General features: G+C 37.4%; 1 protein-coding gene across 1 annotated transcript in view; it reads left to right on the top strand.

The window, feature by feature from the left end:
- Positions 1-25893, top strand: part of ANK2 (ankyrin 2) — a 340193-nt gene that overhangs the window by 231947 nt on the left and 82353 nt on the right. Inside the window, 4 exon segments of the mRNA XM_043969828.1 lie at positions 1188-1286; positions 2403-2501; positions 11761-11833; positions 24451-24595. Of these exon segments, the coding sequence (XP_043825763.1) occupies positions 1188-1286; positions 2403-2501; positions 11761-11833; positions 24451-24595 (416 nt within the window).

Here is a 25893-nt window from a genome sequence, read left to right as displayed (position 1 = left end):
GTTTGGACTCAGTGGACTCTAAGATCCATTCTAGCTCAAAAACTGTGGCCTCATGATTCATCAAAAAGCACAGGGAGATTAAGGTCATGCTGTCAACATCAGAGATAGGATTCAAATCCAGGTCCCTGAGTTCAGAGACAGTGCATTGTACCACAATTTCTTCCCCAAATGGGAGTTAGGTTTAGGATTATCATTCTTAGACTTTGACACCTATAACAGGCAAGGCAGATAATCATTCTAAGGGTACCTCTTATTCCTTCTGGCTTCTACCATTTTACATGCCAGGGTTTAAGTTTTGAAAGCTTTCTGAAGAATCATCCCCTCCCACCCACGCTGGCAAGATTCAGATATTACCCAAATCAAGAGTAATATACGATGACATGTGGACATCTGAATTGACTGTTCCCCCAGTTCCAGAACATCTATTGTAGATGAATCAAAGCTGGGTTAGCTTCAAGGCCATTCCAGAAATACCAACATTAATAAGGGAGCAGCACAGAGCACACAGACCTGGGCACTCATCTTCCTGAAAGTCTTGTCTTCATGTTGTAAATAGCACTGCCTTGGAAAACTGTTCCAAACTGAATACCCATCATTCCCATACCAATTAAATGACTGTTGTATAACTTGACTTTTTTTTTTTTTTTTGGCCAGTGCCTTTGATATGAGACCCAGATTCACTGGCACTGAATATGTGAATCTTTGGAACTAGACTCAAAATTTGTTATAAATCTTGTGGCAATGATTAGAAAAGGCAACGAACACAGCTGGATCTTTGATGATCTGTGGTCCTCAGCTGACAATTTCTACTCTTTTTTTCCCCAAAGAGGAATGGGGGAGGGCACTGGGGCAGTGGGGCAGGATGAGGGAGGGAGGAAACCACACAAATAACTGCCTTATTCCCTTTGCGTTTTACAAGCTTCTGCTCATCACTCTCTTCTCTGTTGACAATCGGGGGCAAATATTTAGAGACTGTGAATCTTACTGTTTAAAAAGACAGTCTGTTCTACTTTATTTACTAGGCCATACGGTATGAGGGGGCTGGTACTGCTGAGAATTATGGATTGCTGAGTAGAAATAAAGCATCCCTAATCGTCTCAGTGTAAAGAAGATTTTTTTTCAAAATACAAAATGAATGTTAATACTCTTTTCCCCCTTCTCTTCAAACCGGTTACCTCAACCACCAGAATGGTTACACCCCTTTGCATCAAGCTGCTCAACAAGGCCACACTCACATCATCAATGTACTTCTCCAGCATGGGGCCAAGCCAAATGCTATAACTGCTGTAAGTAGGAAATAATTGTGTCAAGATCAGGAATTCTTAATCTGTTGTCCATGAACTGTTTTGTTCTGTTTGGTTTTGGTTTTGGTAGCTGTATTCTAATATAAATGGTTTCCTTTGTAGTTCTATGAATTAAAAAAAAAAATCTTTTGTGAGTGGGTCTGTAGGCTTCAGCGGACTGTCACAGGGGTCCGTGTCACTAAGCTTAGGCACCCCTGCTCACCCCTGTTCATCCTCCCTGGCCCATCCAGGTTGGCTCCTTCCATAGTTGTGCCTCAAGTCATCATTGTAAAGCAGACCAAATTCCCAGCAAAGTTGAGCTGCCAAAGAAAGCCATTACTGAAGTCATAGTGAGTTAAGTGGGAGTTTTTTGCCTGTTGGAGAACAGTTTGAAGGACTCCATCACCTCCTCTCTGGAGAGTGAGTCTTTCATTGGGTCATACTGAATGTGCTTTGCTTACAGCTGGTTATCAGATGTGGGAAAGCATCTCTCTTCTGGTCTTTCTAACAAGGAGAGCTGCTTAAGGTCGCTCAGTTTCAGTTGCAAGTCTTAAGACAAAGTCCCATTGCCAAAGGAACCATTTAAAATGTAAATGAACCTCTGCCATTAGGCTAGAATCCCTAGTGGTTCAGACTGCATTCTTTGTATTTGTTATTTGCATGGTGAGCTCTCAGCACAGCACAGCTGTATCTAAGGATTTCACTGTATTCCCGGGGGCAACATCGGACCTACAACAGATGTTGTAATATCTAATGAAAAAGTTAACTTCCCACGTGCTAAGTTTCTCTCCCTTAAATTTACCAGGCGTTCCTGTGGTCATGACACATTATTTGTAAGAGATTCTTGACAACTTCAGGGTTAAAGCATTAGAATACTTTTTTTTTTTATTAGAAATAGCAGGCAGATGTAAGCATGTTGTGTTCCCATGGTGACTGGGACTCTAGTCTAAAGAAGTTACAAAGACAGATTCAGATGTAATGGTAAAAACCAGTGATTTTCCTAAGCTGTGCCTTGTTTTGGATGGAAATGCTGGCTCATGCAGAGCTGCGGGTGATCTCATTGGCTCACATCACAGTCCGCCCTCTCACTTCTCCCTCTCTTTCTCTCTTTCTCTTCAGAATGGCAACACTGCCCTAGCAATTGCTAAACGTCTGGGATACATCTCTGTGGTCGATACGCTGAAGGTTGTAACTGAGGAGGTCACCACCACCACAACGGTGAGTATACATGAAATCACAGCGACTGGGAATCGGAATTCATAATTCCTGAGGCCCCTGGGGATTTGAGCTTTTTCTTTCTTTTTTAATAACATTTTTCCTCATCATACTTTTAGAACCCACGTGGAAGTAATTGAGGCCAATCAAAGTTCCACACAAGTAGTAACAGTTCATAATTAATTTATAGCCACACAAATGTGAAAATATGATGCTTTTGCAAGTGTGTGTGTGAGAGTGTGTGTGTGTGTGTGTTAATACCTAGTTTCTTGTTCTGTTTTTTATCCTTTGGTCTTTCTCCCTTGTGCTCTTGCTGCATGACACCTACAGTTGGTAAAGTGGCATAGCCATATCACAGCAGACTCCCAGGGGTGCTATGCCAGGTGCCACGGGGTGGGGGGGCGGTTTGAGGGTGAGAGGATAGGCTAGTTTTTTGAAAGCTAGCTTTGCTCAAGTGCATTCAATTGCTTTTGTTTTTACTAATCATCAAAAAATTCTTCTTTCCTTCCCTTCATATTATTAAATATTATATTAGTTTAAATTAACTTTAAAACAAATTTCTTGCATTTCACTGGGGGATGAAGTGATCGTCTCTTGACTCCATATGTATTTCCTCTTTGTTTTGATTATTTTGAATAAATAAACCTGTTGTCTCTTGGACAAAAAACAATGGTTAACATTTGAATCCGTTTAGTTCAGGGCAAGTAGTTGACATTCTAGAGACAGTCTGTAGAAGAGTAAAGGAGGGCATGGGAGAATGAGTCCTAATGTGTTGGTTTTTGTAAGTAATATAACAGTTCAGTTGTAGCACAGCTGAAGGGAAGAAGTCCTCCAAAGAAGGACCTCCCAACCAAAAGCTGAAATGCTGTTAGAGTTTGTGCTCATTTGTTTATTGACCTCTTTTTTTAACCTTGAAACTTGAACTTTCAGAACAAAAACTATTTGATTTATTTTTTTAACAATGCATTACAAAAAAGTAGAACAGCCCTAAGATATTTAATGGCCCACCAGGACAGTAAGATTGTAAACTAACTAAGAAAATTTTGAACAAGTTTCTAGTAAATGCTCACAGCCTGGAGTGATGCATGCAGATTTTTGGAACACTCAGTTCTGAGAGAAATGAGGAAAAGGAAAGGAATTTTTCCTCTTACATCTTGACGCTGAGTCCCTGTTGATATACATTGAGGAAGATGGAATACAACTGGTTGACATATAATTTTAAGAAGAGTAGGCTATGATTTATTAATGAATTTCAAGTACACATGCTGAGTTTAGACTGGGGAGAATATTACAGTTTGTTTCCCAAGAAGAAGCTTTAATACTTTTGGCAAATGCATGGCAGTATTTTTAAAAGAGGGAAAACTGAAATTGTGCCCATTTAATAATTACCTTAAAAAATTCCAGTTTTAATTTTTTCAGATGATTGTGCCTAAAAAAATAAGGAAAATGGGTTTTTGCATCTAATACAATAGATGCTTGGCCAAATAACACCGAGTCATAGTGACTTGTCTTACTTTATTGATTTCTCTTCTTGGGAAATCCTTTCACTAAATTTCTGCATATATACTAAACTTTAGCTGACTTTCTAGAAATAATGTATGAAATTAAAAAAAAAAGTCTTTACTGACAAGATTTCCAGTTTCACAAGATAATCTTCAGCTGCTCTGTTGTTACCTATCACACAGTGATCATTTAAGAAATACTTGTTGATAAATAATTTGTTTGAATGTATGAATGATTGTAGCCATAAACATCACAAGACCTCTCTGGGAAGAAGTGATTACATATGTGTAGGTTGACGGAGTCACCATTAGATGGTGGGTTTGGAGTCTTTTAGTTGGGGTGAGGGGTTGAAGAGGGAAGGAAGTGGGGAGGGCAGAGATGTCCAATATCTACTACTTTTGCAGGGAGCTTCTTGTTTTCTGAGAAAACAAGCTATTATTCTAATGTAAGTATATGCCTTACACAACTGGTTCCCAAGAGATATTAGAAAGAAGATATCAGTTGCAGCACATTATTTAAAAAGGAATATAGGAAACTATGCTTAAAATTGGATCAAATAGCATTCTAAACAAGTCATCTGGTAGCCTCCCAGAGAGAAATGTGGTTCCACTTACATTAAAACTGCTCTTAATCAAGTCTTCTGTGCTTATCTTCTCTGCCCTGCCTATCTATTTCTGCTTTAGGCTTATGTAGGGAGCATCACATCTTGCATTTAGGTTGGGGATATGGTGGGTGGTGTAGGGAAGGGAACAAACATTTATACATACCTATTACATGCCAGGCACTGTACTAAGCACTTTCATTTGATCCTCACAACAATCCTGAGAGGTAGGTGCTGTTATTACCCCCATTTAACAGCTAAATAAACTGAGGTTCACTGAGTTGCCAAGGGTTACACAGCTATGAAGTCTCTGGGACTGGATTTGAACTCTAGTCTTCCTGACTCCAAGACCATTATCCACTATGCCACCTACCAAGGTGTGGGGCTGAATTAAAAATCATTTTTCACATTAAACCACTGGATACTCAAACTTATCAAAATGAGCTGTTCCCACCTGTTATGTTTAGTTTTTCTTTCTTTCTGCTTCTGTCAACATCTAATCAAACCATAATTAAAAACAGAATGGCAGTGAAGGAAGGGAAATCACCATTTTTCCCTTTCCTTATTTCCATTACTTTTCTTGTTCTGGGAAGAGACAGAAAAAAGGGAATAGGAATATGGGTTTCCCCTCTAGCACTGGACTCAGCTCTTTGCTTTTCCCTCATCTCTCTAGGTAGGATTGTGTAATCACTACTTTCTCCACTCAATCACAAATTTAATTACATTTCACCGATTCTGCTGGAGATTGTCCCAATACTACCTAAAATCAAACTGATTTTCCACGGATAATGATGAGAATTCCAACTTGTATATCACTCTCAAGTTTACAAAGTGCATTCGCCCACACCAGCCTTATTAGTAGTATAGGGTTTGGGGGCTTTTTAGAAGAGGTTTTTGGGGTCTGTTTGTGTACATGTATTTTCATGTACTTGTGTAAGTACATACATGTGTCTGTGTGCAATTTCATTGGAAATTCCCTAAACCAGTGCAGATTGATAACTGCTCTGCAATGTATAATCCACACCTTAGGCTGGATTCTTAGAGGTTAAGTGACTTGCCTGTGGTCCATATGCATTAGAAGTAGGCTTGAACCCAGATCTTCTGGGAAACTCTGCTAACTGCAGACAGCTCTTTACTATGCCACATTAATTCAATGCAGTTGTACTCTTGTCCTGTACTCCACCCCCAAAAGTCCCGTAGTTCTCCCACATAACTCTGAGATTCCTCTCAGGTTTATTTTGCTATCTTAGATCATCAAGTATCTTAAGCAAAAATTGAGCACCACGACTGTCATTTCCATATCAGAACATCCAAAGGGTAAATGAAAATTAACACCAGTCCCCAAAATCTAATTAGATAGAATTTGTCGTTGTTCAGTCTTTTCAATTGTTTCAGATTCTTCATGAACCCATTTAAGGTTTTCAAAGACACTGGAGCAGTTTGCTATTTCCTTCTCCAGATCATTTTACAGACAAGGAAACTGAGGCAAACAGGATCAAGTGACTTGTCACACAGCTAGTGTCTGAGGTCAGATTTGAACTCAGGTCTTCCTGACTTCAGACCCAGCACTCTATCTACTGAGCCACCTAACTGTCCTAAAGAAGTGATTAAGGTAACACTCTATACCCACACACAATATTCACTTAATTGTTTCCAAATATACACCATTGTGGAGTAAAAAATGAATCTGACGTTCCTGATTTTGGAGATTATAAGATATTGTTAAAAGAATGCCGACACATTCCTTTTGGGTATTCTTGTTTTTCCAGGCTCTCTGTTGTTTCTTACCCAGACCAACAATCCATCATGGATCCGTCATCAAAGTCCTTCCAGGATGCTTCATGGACTTTATATTCATATCCCACAAGAATACAGGGTTGACTTTAAGCCTGGATGCCACCTTTGAATAGGGCTTTATAGTACATGGAAGACTAGGTCATTTGCTATTGAATTTTATCCGGTGCTCAACCCTGGGTGCTCAAAGCCTGTACCAGCAGAGCATAAGCTAAAGCTATTCTACCAAACAGAAGAGGTGTCAAGGCCAGGCCTCATGATGAATTGTATATCTGTTCTACAAGTCTCAGCATAGCCCAGTTCAGAAAGGCTTGTCACCAGACTGGCCATAGGAGGTTGAATTATTTTTAACCAAAGATTTTTTTTCCTTAAGTCATAAATGGCAATTTGTGCTTCTCTCCTATTAGAATGTAAGCTTCTTGAGGGGAAGGGTCTGTGATTTTCCCTCGGTATTTCCAGTGCTTTAGCCTGGTGCCTGGAATATAGTACATGATTCATAAATACTTGGGTGGATGGGGTATCTGCCAATGAAAAAAACAAGTCATCGAAGTGTTTAAGTAAATGGTTAACAAAGCACAATAGTCCCTATGGATGTTCAGTGAAAGCATATACAACAATGGAAACACGCTGCCAGACCCTAGCTACTACTTTTGAAAAGATGCAAAAGATGTTTTTAGAAGGCAAGATGTTCTTCACACACTGATTCAGTGATACTCTTCTAGGGCTAAGACTTAAGGATCTTATTGAAGGCAAAAAACAACTCATCTGTATGAAAAGATTTTATCGTAGTATTGATGCTATTATAGATACTAATATTATATAGCATTGTTGATAATAGCAAGATACCCAAAGCAACTAACCTATCCAAGGACTTGGAGATGATTGAAAAATGTTGTTTTATACAGGCAGTGAAATATTATTACAACCTCAGAAATGACAAACATGAAGAATATTAAAAGGCTGTAGTGGGGAGGAAAAGAAAAATAGAGAAGTAGTACATTTTAACATGTTTAGTTTATCAAAGCAAAATTTGAAAAAATACATAGAACAAAATGTGTATAAGAAATAGATCTTTTGTTATCTTAATTTGATATATACATTTTAAAGCAAATTAAATGGAGTTTGGGTTTTGTGTACAGTGATCACCAAGTAACTCAGTTTGGGGTAAATAATTGTTTTAATATGTAGTATTTCCAATTAAACTAAACAGTTGCAGCAGATTTTAGGAGGACAATTGGCATCACAGGAGGGACACTATCACAGACCCATTGGAATATAATTAGTTTATCAATTGTTTATCAAATGAGAGCATCAAATGAGATCATATTTGTAAAGTGCACATACACAGTGCTTGACACATAGAAGGCACTTGATAAATGCTTGTTCCCTTCCTATCTCCATCATCTTGTTGCCATCTATACTATAGCCAAATTCTGCTACTTACTATTCTCCCATCTTCTATTATTTTCTCATTCCTGGAACATTCCCTCCCATTATCTCTGCCATTCTACTGCATCTCCATCTGAATTAGGGTTATTTCTTCAGATTCCTAGGATTTTTCCTTAATATGAAAAGATTTTATCAAGGTCTCCTACTCATTTTATTACTACATTTGGTGGCAAATGCCTCTCCCAGTGGGTATATCATCATTCCAATAGGGAAGGAAAAGAACGTGAGCCCACACACAAAACTTAGAGAGCCGAACAAGATTTATTCTCTCTTGATGAGTGAGGTCTCAGAGGGCTAAAAATGGGGTGTCAGGGAGAGAGTGTGCTGCCAACCTCCAGGTCTGTTTGTAACATAATTATTAGGGGAGAAAGACAGCAAATGCAAAGCAAGAACCATCCCATCTCTCACTTGTGCTAGTTGATTTTTCTTCCTTCTCAGGGAATCTAGGGCAGAGAATATCTATTTCTTTTGCTTTAAGGTCTATGCTTTGAGATCTTTGAACATCATAATTGTTTGAGGGGTGTCAAAGAGGAGAGACAATCTAACTTGTTCCCATGGCTAACTTTGGGCTTGTTCTCAAAGGGTAGGAGCCTGCCCTTCATGAGTTTGGCTGGCCTCTGGAAATATTTCATAACAAAACAAAGAACAAAGATGTCACATAATTTGTTGACGACCTGAATTTATGACTTAATTCTTAATTCTTAATTCTCCTGAGCCCCTAAAGAATACTATAGTGGCAATAAACCACCAGATATTTATTCAAAGCTCTTTGTTCAGATCCCTTTGTATATTGGGTTGTCTTGCATCTCTCAGTTGGGTCAGCGGACAGTTAGCAGAAGGATAAAGTGGGCTTCATATATCATCAAAATCCTATGCATGATTCAAAGCCCCAAATGAAAGAAGTGACTATTTCTGTGTTCCCATATCCTTTGGGAACATTGCTCCTGCCTATGAATATTATCACATCCTATATTATTATCTGTGGAGATGTCTTACTTAAATTCCCTACTAGGTTATAAGTTCCTTGATATCCCCAGAATACACCTTGTTCATTTCTCTGTCCCCCACAGAACCTAGCCCAGTGCCTTAAATAGGTTTGTGTTAAATTGGCCAAGAACCTTACTTGTCCATTTATTATAAATGTAAGAGTAATAATAGTGAAATACTTAATTTAGATAATTCATTTCTAAGACATGCTTAAACTTATTCAAATGAATAGTTATTCAGAAAAAAAAAAAGTTGTCGATTCTTTTCAAAGAGAGTGTTTCATTGGTTTCTTCGGTTGAGACCAAAAAAAGACTAGGCCTGCTTTCACAGTAACTTGTTTTACAATTATTTAAGGCTGTTGGTGTAAAACTCTGATAATAATTTATTTGGCCAGTATGCTCTGACATTGAATTTAATTTCAATTTTGTGACTTCTTTACTTATACTTAGTTAATTAGATATATTTTTATTTCATTGCTAAAGTTTTCCCATGAATACTATGAGATGTTTGGACAAAAATGAACAAGACATGGTTCTTATCCTCAAGGGGCTTATAATAGGCTAGTTTTGGATTCAGAAATGTCAATGAGGTAATTCTTTCTACTCACCTAAATCAAAACTCATGTATAATTCTAATAGATAAACTTTAATAGATCAACTTTAGAGCTAATAGATAAACTTTAGAGAGTTGCCTTAGTTTTGCAGAGGTTAAGTTTGCTTGTCCGTGGTCACACAATTGGTATCAGAGGGGCAACAATCTTTAAGTTAATAGAGGAGTTATGTACAATTTGTATCCAGGTATATAAATAAGGCATATAGAGCATACAGAACAGAACATGGTCAGTGTTATATGAACTCCACAAATTACCAGGAAGGGTGACTCTGCTATATTTGCTATTCTAATTAATTATTTAAAATATCAATAAATATAGAAACATAACTGCATACAACTCCTTTGACCTGTTGGATATTTTTCAGAAGTTTATAATTTGTGATAAGTCAGTGAGCTATATGAAGCTTTCTAACACTGAGTGTTCTCTCAACCCCTTCCCTCACCACCACAGTGTCAACCAAAAAGAGTGGAGGGTTTGTGGTTTCTGGGAATAACAAAGGAAGTAGGATTTCAGAAGGCTTGAATGCTCCCACATAGCCTTCTGGTCTAAAAGTATCTGTATTCCAAAAAAGTCTTGACCACCATTTCTGACATCTTTCTTCATTATGTACCATGTACAATGTCTGCTGATGAGTATACAGTTGTATTTGCTTCATTTAACAGCTCTTTTATACTTTAGGGTATGGTTTTCTCAAAGCATCATGACTGTTTAGATCTGTGAAAAATTTCACAGTCATTGCCATTTCAGTCATAGTGTTGTCCTGAAATGGAAATTGCCAGTTTAGAGGTATCTCAAAAAGAAGCTGTTACTGTCTCCATTTTCAATTCGGATTTAAATTAATTTTGAATAACACTAATTGAATTTCTGGCTCCCAACAATTCTTAACACTGCATGGCATGTGAAACAGACCGAATTCATCCCCAGTGGGTTTTCAGTCAATATTGCTATGTACTATTGAATACATGAAAGCATTTCTTTTTCTTTTCTTTTCTTTTTTTTAAACCTGATCTCAATTTCATCCCTATCAGGAACTTCTCTTATCAGTTTAGATCAGCCTTTGCTCTGAAACTTATAGTCTTAGAGAGGTTTTAGAGGATTGGTTGACTAAGTATTTTGTTTGTGGTTAAAGAGTCAGTATATATAAAGGCCTCTTGGGAGCACAGTGGATAGAGCACTGGGTTTGGAGTCAGGAAGAGCTGAGTTCAAATCTGGCTTTAGACCCTGGTCAAGTCACCTCAGTTTCCTCATTTGTACAATGGAGATCATACTAGTATCTACCTCCCAGGTATTGTTTTTGTTTTGTTTGTTTAGTTTTAGTGAGGCAATTGGGGTTAAGTGACTTGCCCAAGGTCACACAGCTAGTAAGTGTTAAGTGTCCGAGGCCAGATTTGAACTCAGGCTCTCCTGACTCCAGGGCGGGTGCTCTATCCACTGTGCCACCTAGATGCAAAAGCAGGACAGGTTTATAGTGTGGACAGGAAAGAGAAGTGAGGATTGGAGAAATAAGAAATAAGCTCAGACATAGACATCATTATGATTTAATTTTTCTCTATTGGTCCTCAGTTATATATTTTCATATGTATACATTTTGCAAAGAGAGTTTAAAATGTTACTGGGAGCTCTGGTTTTTTCAACTTTGGACCATCACAGACTATAACAGACAACATGACAAAAATGTACTTTCTTTCACACATTCATTAAGAAAAACCCAAGTACCAAGCATAAGAATTCAAGTCAGGGGGATTTGGAAACCATGGCATAGATTCATAACAAGACAGGGAGCATTGTAACAGAGCCTTGCAGAAAAGAAATACTTTGAAAGATTGATGCTCTTCTGTTGATCTCCTAATCCCCAAAGAGATGCATCATATTCTCTGCCCAAATACCTACATCTTTTTTTAGTTTAGACATTTCACATTTCTCCTAGCTTCATTTCCAAGGGTTTGGCAGTTTTAATAAATTCCATATGTTCCTTGCAACTTTGTTAAACTCTTCTGTAGACATTACCTAATTCATTTTTAAACTGTCCTAAAACATTATTTGAATTTCTCATAGTGTACTATCTGTGTGCTGAAGAATGCTCTTAAAATGGGAACCTAGAGAGACAGATTTCTTCTCTTTCATTGGGGGGAGATGATCTTTTTTGAACCAGAAAGATTTTAGGGAAGAGAATTAACACTTCAAAATACAAATGGAGAAAAGATGGGCTGATTCCGTGGTTGGATGGTGGCTATGGAAGATAAATCTTCACGTTTATCTGTTTTATGTGCCTTGACAAAAACAAAACTTGAGTATTCGTGATTCTGTTTTTACAGACTGTTACTGAGAAACACAAGCTAAATGTACCTGAGACAATGACCGAGGTCCTTGATGTTTCTGATGAGGAAGGTGAGTATAGCTTTCTTTTAAAATATGATTCACTTCATGTAGCATGGATACACAAAAAACATTTTTGTGGGAAATAACTGCTGTAGGGGTTGTGATTGTCAGACCTTTAAGACCCCAGTCCATTCCAGTTTTGTAAAAAGTTTGTTTTGTTTTTTAAACAATACATTTGTTTCTATTATATAGAGAAAAATGTTCTAAGCAAGAACATTCTGATCAAATTTTAATTAACCCTAAGTTGTCTTCACTATTTTTTCTAATTCCAAGATAGCAGAGGGTAATAAAAATAGAGATCAAAGGGGAGTTATATTAAAATACCATGATAACTTAATAAGGAATTGTCTTTTAATTGTCCTGAAATCTACTTATATTCTGAGGTACACTTAAATGCTTACAATTCAAGAGACATTATTTGTATCAAAGGAATAATCTCAAATCTCTTTTAAAAATTTAATTTGATTTGATTTTTTTAAAAAAATGTTTTCCAATTTCATGTACAGATATTTTTTGAGTTCCAAATTTTTCTCCCACCTTCCCTTCCCTCTCCCCTCCTGAAAGCAGCAAGCAATCTGATATAGGTTATACATTACAATCATGTTAAACATATTAAATCTGTTCTTTATTGACATATACATATAGAATACATGTAAGACTAAAAGGCAAATATGCAGTTGTCCAATAAAAATCACTGATTCATGAATCCAAACTTGAACTTGATCATGAGTCAATAATAGTTGGAATAATTTCAAAATCAAGTCCTCTTGAGGAAGAGAAAATATTACTACCATTATTTGTTGGGAAATCTTATCCAAGTAATAGTCACGCTGAATTAAAGAAAGTAGAAATTTTTATAGGGGAAATGGTTAGGTGATCTCTAACTTTAAAACAGCATAGCTTTGGATAGGTAAGGAAAATACAGAGATTTGAAACATCATATCCTAAAAGGAAATCACTTGATCCCCCTTTCAGTTCCTTTTATAAAGTGACACCAACATTTTCTTTTTCCTACCTGTTAGATTCCTGGGGTTCTGATAATAAAAATTGGAGAATTGACCACCATGTACCATATTTAATTCATTCCATTTTGAATGGGGTTTTGTGTGTGTGTGTGTTTGGATGCAGTTAGTAAGACTACCTAAAGGTAATTTTTTAAATTGGATCAAGCCATGGACAGACATTTGAAACTGTATAGTCAAGAGCAGATTAAATTGAATCATCAAGTAATAACTAAAAATATGTTGTTACAGAACTACGTACATATTGCTTTCAATCAATCCCTATTAATTTGTCAGCAACAGAAAAAGAATGATTAACTAAAAGGAGATTGATATGTGTAGGATGTTATTTTGCGATTTGGCATCATCTTTATTATTTCTACTTGTATGTTGCATAGCCCTAAAACAGTCTGGAGGCCACTTTTCTGATGGCGAAGCACTTAGTGACTCAGGTACCATTAGATGAAATTCTTGGAGTGAAAATCTTGGAGTGAAATTCTTGCAGTGAAACCTTTCCTTGTTTTTCCTTTCTTTTCCTTCCTTTTTTGTTGCTTAAAGCAACTTGCATAATGTTTAAATCTGAGTGGCTAATACTAATCTGTTTATTCTGAAGTGCATGTGGGTGTAGAAGTTGTGTGTTTGAGTGTGTGAATTTCTGGTCTTAGAAGATGGAAGCCATAATCTTTTTTAATGTGACGAATCATCTTGAGAATCAGGTTTTCATATTGCATTTCCCTGTCATCGAGACAAAAAAAGACCTCTCTTTTTAGCATATACAGATACACTAGATGATAATATATACAAAGTTGATGCTGATCTTACCCGTCTCTTGACAACTCAATTTAAGTGGCCATAATGAATGTATTTCACATTTTCTGTTTGTAGCACCATTCTTAGGGAAATAGTTAAGAGACTATTCTAAGAATAGCACATAGGGAGTAAAGGTACAGTAAATTTTAAAGTTCCTTAGAAACAGGAAGCCACAACCTTTTAGCACATAAGATGAACCTTAGAGAAAAGCAGATAAGACAGATGAGATTTCTTGACTAATGGGGAATGTTCCTTCATACAGGCCCAGTATATCCAAATTTCGGTTTAGAAAATGGATCAATCAGGGCCTTGTTGCTTAGTTTTCCAAAGTACGCTCTATTTTTTTAAAAGCAAAAATGGTTTTCCATAGCAATTTTTTAGCTAAGGAATTCTACTGGTATACTGAAAATACAGCTGAATTTTCAGCTTGATCTTTCTATCACATAGAGAGATTTCTTCCGGTCTGCTTTCTATAGCATTGTTCCACACCCACTACACAGCTTACCAAGATACATGAAGGCTAAGCTAAGTGCTTTTGTGATGTCAGCTTTGGGTAGATCTGTTATAGTGTCCTGATTCCACCGTAGCTCTTAGCAATACATGAAGGGACTTATACGTTATCGAATTCTATTCAAACACACACATAAATTATAGATACCACCTCATTCTTTCCTTCTTCCATAATGTCTAGCCCTCCTTCGGTTTCATAACCTCTGCTTTTATGTAATGGTCCATAAATGTATGTTCTTACCTTGGGCATAATAATCCCTCCCATTAGGACATCTTTACCCTACCCCTGCGTCCTTTTTTTTTTTTTTTTTTGCAATTGCACAGTTATCTTCCTCTTGTTCATCCTTTGACCTCCATCACATTTGAGCTCATCCAGAATCAGTTTCTTCCTTGGTTTCCTTGAGATCAAACTTCTCTGCAAACTTGCTGTTCTTAGATAAACAGAGTATACTACTCATTGCCTGTATTTTATATAGTTCCCATGGATGTGTCCCTCATGTGATGTATCAAGTCTCACATTTCATCCTGACCCAGGCCTACAGAATAAAATCACACACATACATGTATGGAGAGAGATGGAGAAAGAACATGTGAGAAATATCAGAGAGATATAATTGAAAGGAGTTGGCTAGTAATTAGTTAGCTAACTAGCATAGTGGGTAGAGTTGGACTTGGAGTCAGAAAGACCTGGGTTCAAATCTTACCTCTGACCTTTATTAGATGTGTTACTCCAAGCAAGTCACTTAACCTTTCTCAGCGTCAATTTTCTCAGGCCTAAAACAAGAGCCCAGTTGCCTCCAAGGTCTTTTACAGCTCTCAATCTTGGAGTCAGTGATTGGATATGATGCATGAATGAGGCAAAGGACAAAGATGGCATTAACATTTTGAATTGGGTTATTGGGAGGATGGCAAGCTCATTTAGAGAAAGTTTTGGGGAAAGCCTGGTTTTGGAGAGATGTTGACTGTAAGACATATTTTTAATTCCTTGAAGGACAGAGAAGGCAGAGAGAGCCAGAGGGCAATTCAGATATGAGTTTGGTGCTCTGGGGAAAGACTGATGATGGTAATTTAAAAATTGAAAATATGTTCTTACAGAACAAATATATGAAAGAAATTTATTTTGAGAATAAACTCAAGTAGAAAATTGTTATCATCAGTATAAAAAAAATAATCAACTGAAGTCTCCCACTTCCTATACTAGAATATCTATTCTTTGCTTTTCATTTTTTTTTCTTTAGAATTTGAGGTATAGTCATCCATCGAGTTTTTCCTTATTATATTGTGGTCTTTTTAACTTTATAACTAAGCAAAGGGTAGATCATATTTTAATTAAGTATAAATCATTCTTTGTTATTACTGCCATATATCAATTTTTCAAGCATAATTAATAATAATAATAATGTCATCTAAGTGCTAATTAGGTATACCTTCATTTGTTACCCCAGGAAAAACACTTCAATGGATTTTATCTCTTCTTTTTGAAAAATGATATAAAAATGCATGACAGGACATCTAGAGAATTTTAAAATATCTTATTATTAGCAAACAGAGTAGTAACTACTGAGGTAGGAGGAACAACTTAATAAATCTGGAAATAGCTTGGTTTTCCCATGAAGCAAAATAATGTCCACTTATTGATCTAAGGAAGAAAAGAAGCGAAATGGAGAATAGGAGTAGTCACAGAAGCAGGAAAAGCAAGAATGGACTGCATCATCACTAAAGATAAAGGAAAGAAATTTCTGAGAAGAAAGGCATGATCCATTATGTCAGATGCTACACATTGGGCAGAAGATGAGGACTGAAAAAAGGCCATTAAGTTTGGTAGCTAGGTGACATTGTGAATAGTGTAACAAAATTAGAGTTGGGAAGACATGATGAATTCAAATATTGTATCAGACACTGGCTAGCTGTGTAACCTTGGTGTAGTCACTTAATGAATGTCTCTCAGTCTTGGTTTCCTCATTTGCAAAATTTGGCATAATAGCCCCAGCCCCATTGGGTCATCAGGATCAAATTAGATAATATTTGTAAAGTGCTTTGCAAACCTAAGGAGTTATCGTTATCATTGTCATCATAGTTATTAGTGATCTTTGAGAGAACAATTACAGTAGAACAGTTGGGGGGGTGGAGGTGGGAAATGGAAGTCAATTTGCAAGAACAGTGAGTTTAAAGAAAATGTAGATGCTTGGAGATGAAAGGAAAGGGGAGCACAAAAGAAAGCCTGAGATTGACCCCATGAGCCGCATACTGAAGAGAGCTCCTGCTGCTGCTATCAACCCCAGCTCTGCATCTTTACTCAGGGATCTTTAAAAACTACATTAGTCATTTCAATGAGTGACACATTACAGTACATCAAACATGGGGGCCTTGTGTAGTAAGGGTACCTCATCTTTTTCTGTCACTTAATGTCAAACGAAGCCAATAGCACCATCAATTCAACATTGAAGAGAAAATTTAGGCCCAGAGAAAAGAGGTGACTTGCTGATAGTCACACAGCCAGGAAGTGAAGTATGACAGGTTTTAAATTTCAAATTAAACTTTATCCAGATTACTACTTTTAAATGAAATAGAAAAAAAAGAGAAGAACAGATACTTAACTGTGAAGCAGTGTGGTCATTGGATCATAGCATCAAGGACTTGGAGCTGGAAAGGACCTCAGAGGTTATTAATTACACTCCCCTCTTTCTTCTAGATAGGAAAATTGAGGACCAAGTTTAATTTGTGTGAAGGTACAGAGCACCAAGTGCAAAACCATTTTAGATAGGTATGTGTATCTGTATTTTGAATGGAACGCACATGTGGTCAAGGCTTTTGGAAATGGGTCCTGATTTCCATATCTGTAACAAGCTTGACCTAGAGTAAGGGATTTTAAGAGGGCAGCTAGGTGGCACAGTGTATAAAGCACTGGCCCTGGATTCAGGAGGACCTGAGTTCAAATCCAGCCTCAGACACTTGACACTTACTAGCTGTGTGACCCTGGGCAAGTCACTTAACCCCCATTGCCCCACAAAAAACAAAAACAAAAAAAAAATAGAGTAAGGAATTTTAATTCAGGGTCTTTGAACTTCTTTTTTAATATTCTGATAACTGTATTTCAAAATAGGTGGCTTCCTTTATAATCCTATATATTTTATTTAGGTATTTAAAAACATTATTCTGAGAAGGGGCCCATATTTTTAATCAGACTTATAAACAGATGGATGGAATACACACACACACACACATACACACAGAGTTTTAAGGTCTAGAATCTAGTGAGATGAAACATGAGGTAGTGAAAAAAAAAGTAGGAGATCTGGAATAAGAGGCTCTGGTTTTGAATCCTGGTCCTGACACTTCTTGCATGGACAAGTCAATCTTTCTAACCCTTGGTAGCCTCATTTATAAAATGAAAGGATAGGAGTTGATTTTTTGAAGTCCTTTCTAGTCTTAGAAACCTATGAATGAATGTATGTATTTATACAGATACATACATACATACATACATACATACACATATATATGTAGACATTTATGTATCCATTTCTGAATTAATATGTCTGAATTCCAAAGGTAAATATGACTTACAAATAATCCATTCTTTTTTTTGGTTTTTGTATATTTTTTTATCATAAAGGTTTTTTATTATTTTCTAGTTACATGTAGAGATCATTTTCAACATTTGTTTTTTTAAGATTTCTCCCCCCCTCTCTTCCATCCACCCTCCCCAAGACAGCAAGAAATCTGATATAGGTTATATATGTACAATCACATAAATAATCCATTCTTTTGGATAACCTATATCTCTGCTGTTATGGGGAAAATTGATGAGGGTTTGGTTTAGGGGTTCTTAGGAATTCCTCTTTAAAGAATTATACCCTCTTTCACACAAATCCAATTAGAATAAAATAACATTTTATCTAGGCATTAGGGAAAGGAAACCAGGAGAGAAGTCTTCTCATGGGGAGAAGGCATGGCACAGAGGCATGGCTCTCTGAGATACCTTTCTCCTCAAGCAGGGGACAGGCAGATACTTTTATAGAAGACTGATGGTGGTCCAATGGGGTGATCATCTGATGGTGGAAAAGTTGCCTGATTGGGGGAGAACCATTCCCCACTGGTGGTGGCTGGGGGAAATTGGGTGAAGGGTGGCTCCAGATCCAGATCTCCTCCTCCTGCCACAAAAGCAGTAGCCACACCTAATCTTATCTCCCTGAGGGGTGGGGAAAACTGGATTGAAGGGTGGTGGTCCTGGAGGTAACTCAGTCTAAATCAGGTGCCACTTACCTCTGTAGGTGTGTCTGTCCTTTGCATTAGTTTCTCAAGGAGAAGGTTCTTTGAGGTACCCCAGAGAACTTCTGAGGTACTCCTGGCCCATAATGCTATTCTCTTCAGAGTAAAAGAAGCATGCATTTAGAGATTGATAATATGGGAATCAAGAGGTCTATGTTTAGGCATAGCTCTGGTGTATAGATCTAACAAGGTTAATAGTCATATAAAGTACGAAAATGCCCATTTTATTTAAATAAATAAATTTGTAATGAAAATAATATTGTGATAACTGTAGCCATCAGGCTTCTCCTAGAACACTACAAGAAAGTTTCATCATGGTTTACTTTTAGGCTACCTCCATAATCTCCTATCCAATGGCACAATTGTGCATACACATGCAAATTCTGGAACCTATGAACAGTAATCAGATGAATTCTGCCATTGTTTTCAGACAGGGTGTGGCAATCTTAATCCCCAGTGGTCCCACTCACCATCTCTGTAGCTTTCCCTTTCCTTCCCTGGCCAACATTCTTCTAGGTTTTTAGTTTTCTCCATTAGAATTGCTTTTGCTATTTGTTTCCCCAGAACTTTGCACAATGATTGGCATACATAAGCATTTAATACTTGCTTTTTAGTCCTTTCTTCATTCATGAGGAACACTCTGTTTCAGAGTGTTTTGCTACACTTTCCACTTGGTATCATGTACTATATAGAGTTATCTGTGTTTGTCTTGATTAGATGATAAGCTCCCTGAGGGGAGGGACAGTCATCAAAACTTTGTATGTCCTCAGTACCCAGAAAGGGTTCTGCTCAGAATTAAATAAATGAATGTACTTTATAACCACAAAGTACTCTACCCATGGAGGCTAGCGTTATTCCCTATGCTTGTTATTATTGCTTAGTCATTCAGAAGTGTCTGACTCTTCATGACCAATACTGTCCATGGGCTTTTCTTGCCAAAGATACTGGAGAAGTTTGCCATTTCCTTCTCCAGCGGGTGAAGGCAAACAGAGGTTAAGTGACTTGCCCAGGGTCACACAGATAGTGAGTATCTGAGGTCAGATTTGAACTCAGGTCTTCCTGACTCCAGGCCTAGTGCTCTCCACTGAGCCACCTAGCTGCATCCATTCATTATGCCATCCCAAGTTAATAACTTAGAAGGCATTTCTGTCCTATAATTTTTATTTTTAAGTAGTAAATCAATAAGGGGGAAAAAAAGCATCAAAGCCTTTCTTGGAATTGATTAAAGTACTCATGTAGACACAGCAAACATAAATGTGATACTTGGAAATCCAGGTTGCTAAGGGACAGGATAAGTGCTAAATTTTGAAACATCTTTAATGAACACAATGGTGCCCATTAGATTAGTCTTCCTTGGTCAAAATATATAATGATTTCATATTCATTCATAACAATTGTAGCAATAATTATAAACTTTATGGGTTTGAAAAACACTTTACACATACATATTATTTCACTTGATTCTCGCAAAAACCCTGCAAGGTATTATTTTACATTTTACAGGAAACTGAGAACGGGAAGGTTTAAGTGACTTGTCCCACACTAGTAAGTGTTTGAGATGATATTCAAACTCAGGTCTTCGTGACTCCTACTCAGTCACTGTATTGGAACTCTACATGAAAAATGCAAGTAATTGTATAAATGTGAAGCACCAAAGTTCTGAAAGCTCCTGAAATCCCCAGTCTAACCACCCCCCTCCCCTTCCTCCTTAAGCAGTATACTTAAAAATTCCTTTGTAACTTTCTACAGCTTTGCTATTAAGTGAATCAGATCAACTTCCCATCTCTCTTACATTTTAATACTGATTTTTTTTCATATGTGATCTTTATATTCAGGTAGAAAAATTGCAGACAATAATTGCAGATGTGTGGGGAGGAGGGGAAACAGTAAATACACCACCACATCCAACACAGCCCAACATTACCTCCCCAGATGAAGCAATTGTGGGGGGTGCTCAGGAACTGCAGCAAAAACACTGGTGAGCAAAAGCACAAGCACACCACACACCACACACACACACACACACACACACACACACACACATACCACATACACATTACACACACACCAATGGGAGCATGGGAAAGGAAGAGGTTGGGAGAACATTTGCTCCTTGCTCTCTGGTCCTCCAAATTGCTCCCACCTGCCTGTTAGTCTGCAGGAAAGCCAAAACTACCGGTGCTTCTGACCCTTGCATCTCAGTCTTGACTGACTTAATACTGATTTTAATAGTGCTATTGTACGATATTACATGGCTTGCCCATTTTAAAATTACATGGGATTTGTGTTGAAATGTTACAAAACAGACTCCAAAACCTCCAACTATTTGTAATGGTTTTATTATGTGTAACAGTGATGCATAAAACCAGGAACTATTAAAACTGGAAGGACCTTAGAGACCAACTAGTCCCACCTTCTCATTTTACAAATGAAGAAATGAGGTTCACAGGCTAAGTGACTTGTCCAAGGTCACACAGCTAATTTGCAGGCAGAGAGAGCTGGGGCTTGAATCCTGTTGGTTTCCATATTTTTCTCACTTAATCTGTTTTTGAAGTTACTGAAAATGAGAGCTATAATCAAACAGTTACCTCATCCAATAGTTGCATGGAATTCTGAGATGTTCCAAGCAGTACCATAATGGAGTTTACTTAATATTTCCTAAAAGTGGAATAAAGGGGCAACTGCGGGGTGTGTGTGTGGGGGTGTCACGGTGAATAGAGTGCTGGCCTTGGAATCAGGAAGACTCATCTTTGTGAGTTCAAATCTGGCCTCAGACACTAACTAGCTGTATGACTGTGGGCAAGTCACTTTACCCTGTTTGCCTCAGTTTTCTCATCTATAAAATGAGCTGGAAAAGGAAATGGCAAACCATTCCAGTGTCATAAAGAGTTGGACAGGACCAGAAAAAGACTCAACAACAGCAGCAAAAAGTTGAGTGAAGGGACTTTAATTGGATCCTAAAAGTCCAAATGTTTCATTTGAAAAACATTTGATAGTTTTTTCCTATACCTCTAAATCCAATTAGAGGATGAAGTCATAAAGTCTCAATTGATAGCTTTCATGAATGACTTTCTCAAAAAGCCACAAATTATGAGTGCCTGATATGGATCCCATGCAGGACATGCCTCTCTGTTCATACTTTTGTGTTTGTATACATACATATTCTCTCTCTCTCTTGCTCGCTCGCTCACGCTCACTCTCTCTCCCTTAACTTGATACTCAATTCTCTGTGATTTTTTTTGTATCTGTTTCCTTTCCCACTTGACTTTTACAGCTATTGAAGGAGGCAGGGAATATATTATCCTTGTTTCCCCTTTTCATTTGATGCCTAACAAACTTCTCTGCCCACAAGATGAAGAGTTTGTGAATGAGAAGTTTATCAAGGGAACTGTAGTAGCAGAAATGTGAATGATTGTTTGTCTTTATCATTTGATAATTGAATAATCCTTTCCTTGATGTCTGGTATTTCATTCTCTTAAAAGAAGAACATGGAATGAGGTACAGGTGCTCACTCCTTAGTCTCTTAGAATTATCTATAACTTATCAGACAGGTGACAGAGTGGCAAAGCAGACTCAACATGTGTCACTACAAATGTAAATAATTAGTTTGACTAGCATGAGACCCTTAGTGATTTTTAAAAAGTCCTTTGAGTTGCTAACAATCAAAGGGACAGTTGTTGAAAGGGCTGAGATTTAATCATTTTTCTCCTTTGATGTTCAATCATAAAATAAAACAATATCATGAGAGTTAAGAATTGTGGGTCACCCAAAGGGCAGTGGAAAGATAAATAGGCCCCTGCATATGGCCCAAAGTGCACCACAGAGTGAAAGATGTCATGGAGAATTGGTACAATTGGTAGAGGAGATGAATGAGTCATCATTAAAAGTGAAGGGGAATTTCTGCATGCTCTCATCAGAACCGGCACCAAGTGAGGAGATCTGGAGAAAGCTGCCCAGCATATTGGGTGGATCCCTTGTTGAAGATTTATGGGAAGCTCTAAACAAGGGTTCTGTAAGACGAGAGGGGGTAGTAGAGTTGTTATCTGCATCATTTGAAGGCAATTACAGATCTATCCAAGTATTGAAGTAGCAATCTCCAATGAAACATAATAGAAAGACTGCTGAAAAAGTACTTGATTTCAGTCAGTATTTGATTTCAGTTTTAAACCTTGGTTTAAAACCCACCTTATGTGCCTATTCACTGTGAGATCACTGGCAAGACCCTTAGCCTATCTGAGCCTCAGTTTCTTCATCTGTCAAATGGGGGCTAATCTTGCCTCACTGGGACATCATAGGGATTGAATTAGATATAAAGCAGTTGGAAAACATAAATCACAATGTAACCATATATTGTTGTTATAGATTTTGAGAGGGTATACATGGAAGAATAAAATACTATGGTGGTTAAGATAGGGATACAAATAACCATTATAAAATGTATAATGTGAAAGTTCAACGGGAAAAATAAAAATTTCAGAGAAAAGATGTGCTTCTGACTGGAGAGACAAGACAGTTTCATTGAGAAGGTAGCATTTGAATTGGGTTTTAAAGGGTAGATAAGAACAGAACATGAAGAACTGATGAGGAGAGAGAGAGGAAGAAGCACCAATTGGATCACATTTCCTGAATGGTGAGTAGGCTAGTTTGGCTAAAATGTAGTGAGTATATGAATGATTAGGGAGTGATGGGAGATGTGGCTAGAAAACCAAGTTGTGGCTAACCCGTGGGAAAATAGTCTGATGGTGTAAAATGCCAAAAGTAGAAAAAGGTGCTTTTTAAAAGAATCTCATTTTAAAGGAGCCCTTAGATATTTAAAAGAGAAAGCAACAGAGAGACAGAAACAGAAGATAAGAAATCATAATGAGAAACATATTTCAATAGAGTGCACAAGAAATCAATTTCACTCTTTTATCATCACCGTGATAGAAATTCACATCTGAATTTCTTTTTAGGAAATAGAAAAAATGTTTTGGTTTTTTAGGGTGATTTAATTTTGGAGGTGATTTTTAATACTAAGTTTTTTAACATTAGGAAATACTACTACCACCATTACCACCCCCACTCAGTTTGGCTAACCTCCTAATCCCATCCATTCCCAAAAGAGAAAAGAAACAGAACAGTGGTTTTATCCAATTAGAGGAGAACTATTATTCCTAAAATAGATTCTGAATTAAAGTCATTAGGCTCATGTCCCTTGTGTTGCTAGTACAGGAGGCTGTGGCTGTCTGCAATTTACCGATGGTCCACACAGTAGTAGCATGACTAAGTGATTATAGACACTGTAGCCCCATCAAACATTCTGTGATCTTCATCCATAATCATTACAAATGTTGATACAGACAAATGCTGGTAGGTTGCCTTTCAATTCCTTTGCGTTTTGATGGTTTGGTCTCTTTAGCCACTTCCATTCTCCCTTAAGAATTTGCTCTCCATACTCTGGAAAAATAATCCTGCACCTACTTTGTCACTCTTGAATGAATAGAAACACTTGGTAGTAGTGGATAGAATGCTGGGCCTGAAGTCAGGAAGTTCTAACTTCCAATATGAACTCATACACTTAATAGCTCTGTGACCCTGGGAAAGTCATTTAACCTCTGTGTTTCTCAGTTTCTTCAACTGTAAAATGGACATAATGTCACCTGCCTTGCAGATACAAGAAATAGTGTAAAGGGGAAATTGACAGGAAGTGGTGACCTGCTGGATATGAGAAGTGAGGAAGAGGAAAGAGTTGAAGATGACCTCTGGGTTTTCAACAATGGTAGATGGGATTAATGGTGGTACCATCAACAGAAATAGAATAAGAGGAAGAGGTCTATGTAGAAATTTTAAAATCAGTGTGTGTGTGTGTGTGTGTGTGTGTATTGTGTATGTGTGGTTTTCTCCTTTCTGGTGTGCAGTGTTGTATTGGTAGAAATGGCCTTACACTCTTACACTCTCAATTCAGTTGGCATATCATCATTTGTTCTATTGACTAGTCATTAAACGATAAACGAATCCTCTTTTTTGGGTTTTGTTTTGTTTAATTGTTTCAAGGTGAGGATACCATGACAGGAGATGGTGGGGAATACTTGAGACCTGAAGACCTGAAAGAACTAGGTGATGACTCTCTGCCCAGCAGCCAGTTCCTTGATGGTATGAGTTACCTCAGATACAGCTTAGAGGGAGGACGATCGGACAGGTATTTCCCTAAAACATCTATTTACAGTGCCTAAAGCTAGTGTTCATATGCTAACTGATAACCCAGGTTGTCAATTAATCTGCTGCCCAGAAATTTTTCCTCAGTTTCTGTTACTCTTTCCCTTAGCAAAATGAAGTGGGTTTTGAAGGGCCGTTGGCCATTATTACATATTGGCATTTGTTAGCTTTAATTTCCATGGATTTTTATGGGTTTCATGATTTCTTTAATGATAACTATATTCTGAAGGGAAAAGATGAGGAATAAATAAATTCTAGAAGGCAATTTAGTGATTGGAAGTAGCTTTCCCCAGTTGGGAAACCAGAACATCAATTTCAGAAGAACTTAACCTTTATGCACGAACCAGGTAAAACTCGGGCCCCCTTAGATTTTATATGCCAATGGTATGTGTATTAAAAGAGAGGGAGAAAAGAATAAAGATCTTTATATTATTATATAGATATAGATACACACAAACATATGTAAATGATAACTCTTGGTATACCATCTGAAATAATCAGAGTTTATTATGATTTGAGACAAATCAAGTAACAACATCATCTTCATAACTGATCAAAAATGTATCAGAACAGGACAGCTAGGCGGTGCAGTGGATAAAGCACAAGCCCTGCATTCAGGGCTAAGTTTGAATCTGGCCTCAGACACTTGACACTTACTAGCTGTGTGACCCTGGGCAAGTCACTTAACCTTCATTGCTCCCCCCGCCAAAAAATGTATCAGAACAAATCTACTTTTGTGCAGAACAAAGCAGCGAATATAGCTTAGTTCTAATGTTAGTCTCAAATTTAAAGACGTTAGAGCAAGGTCTTTTAGAAGTTGTTCCATGTTTCTGCATATGTTCAACGTATTTAGTCAAGAACTTTATGTATAGTATGTAACAGAATCCAGTTCTGAATGACTGGGTGTTTGCAGAGTTTGGGTTATACCATTGGGTATTAACCCAGTTTTTACTTTAACACCTTTGATGGATCCTTTTCCTTTAAAAAAATATAAGATTTTAAAATCCACTGCCAAGCAGATGTTGGTGGTATGATTCTGCTGTCCTTGTAGACAGTTACACTTCCAACAGCTGAAGCACCTTGGGTTCTTTGCAAGAATGAATGATTGATCTGTTGCTTTTTTCCTTTCAAAGTACTTAGGTGAGAATGGATTTAAACTAATGGATTTAGAAACCATTTGCAAAATGGGAATGAATGGTTTGATGTGTCTGTTTAAATGGAACACCTGTCAGACAGCACATAAGATCAAGGAAAGGAAGAGAAAAAAACAAAACAAAACAA

The sequence above is a fragment of the Dromiciops gliroides genome, chromosome 6, assembly GCF_019393635.1.
Source record: "Dromiciops gliroides isolate mDroGli1 chromosome 6, mDroGli1.pri, whole genome shotgun sequence".
Classification (NCBI taxonomy): domain Eukaryota; kingdom Metazoa; phylum Chordata; class Mammalia; order Microbiotheria; family Microbiotheriidae; genus Dromiciops; species Dromiciops gliroides.
This window is presented reverse-complemented; position numbering and strand designations above follow the sequence as displayed.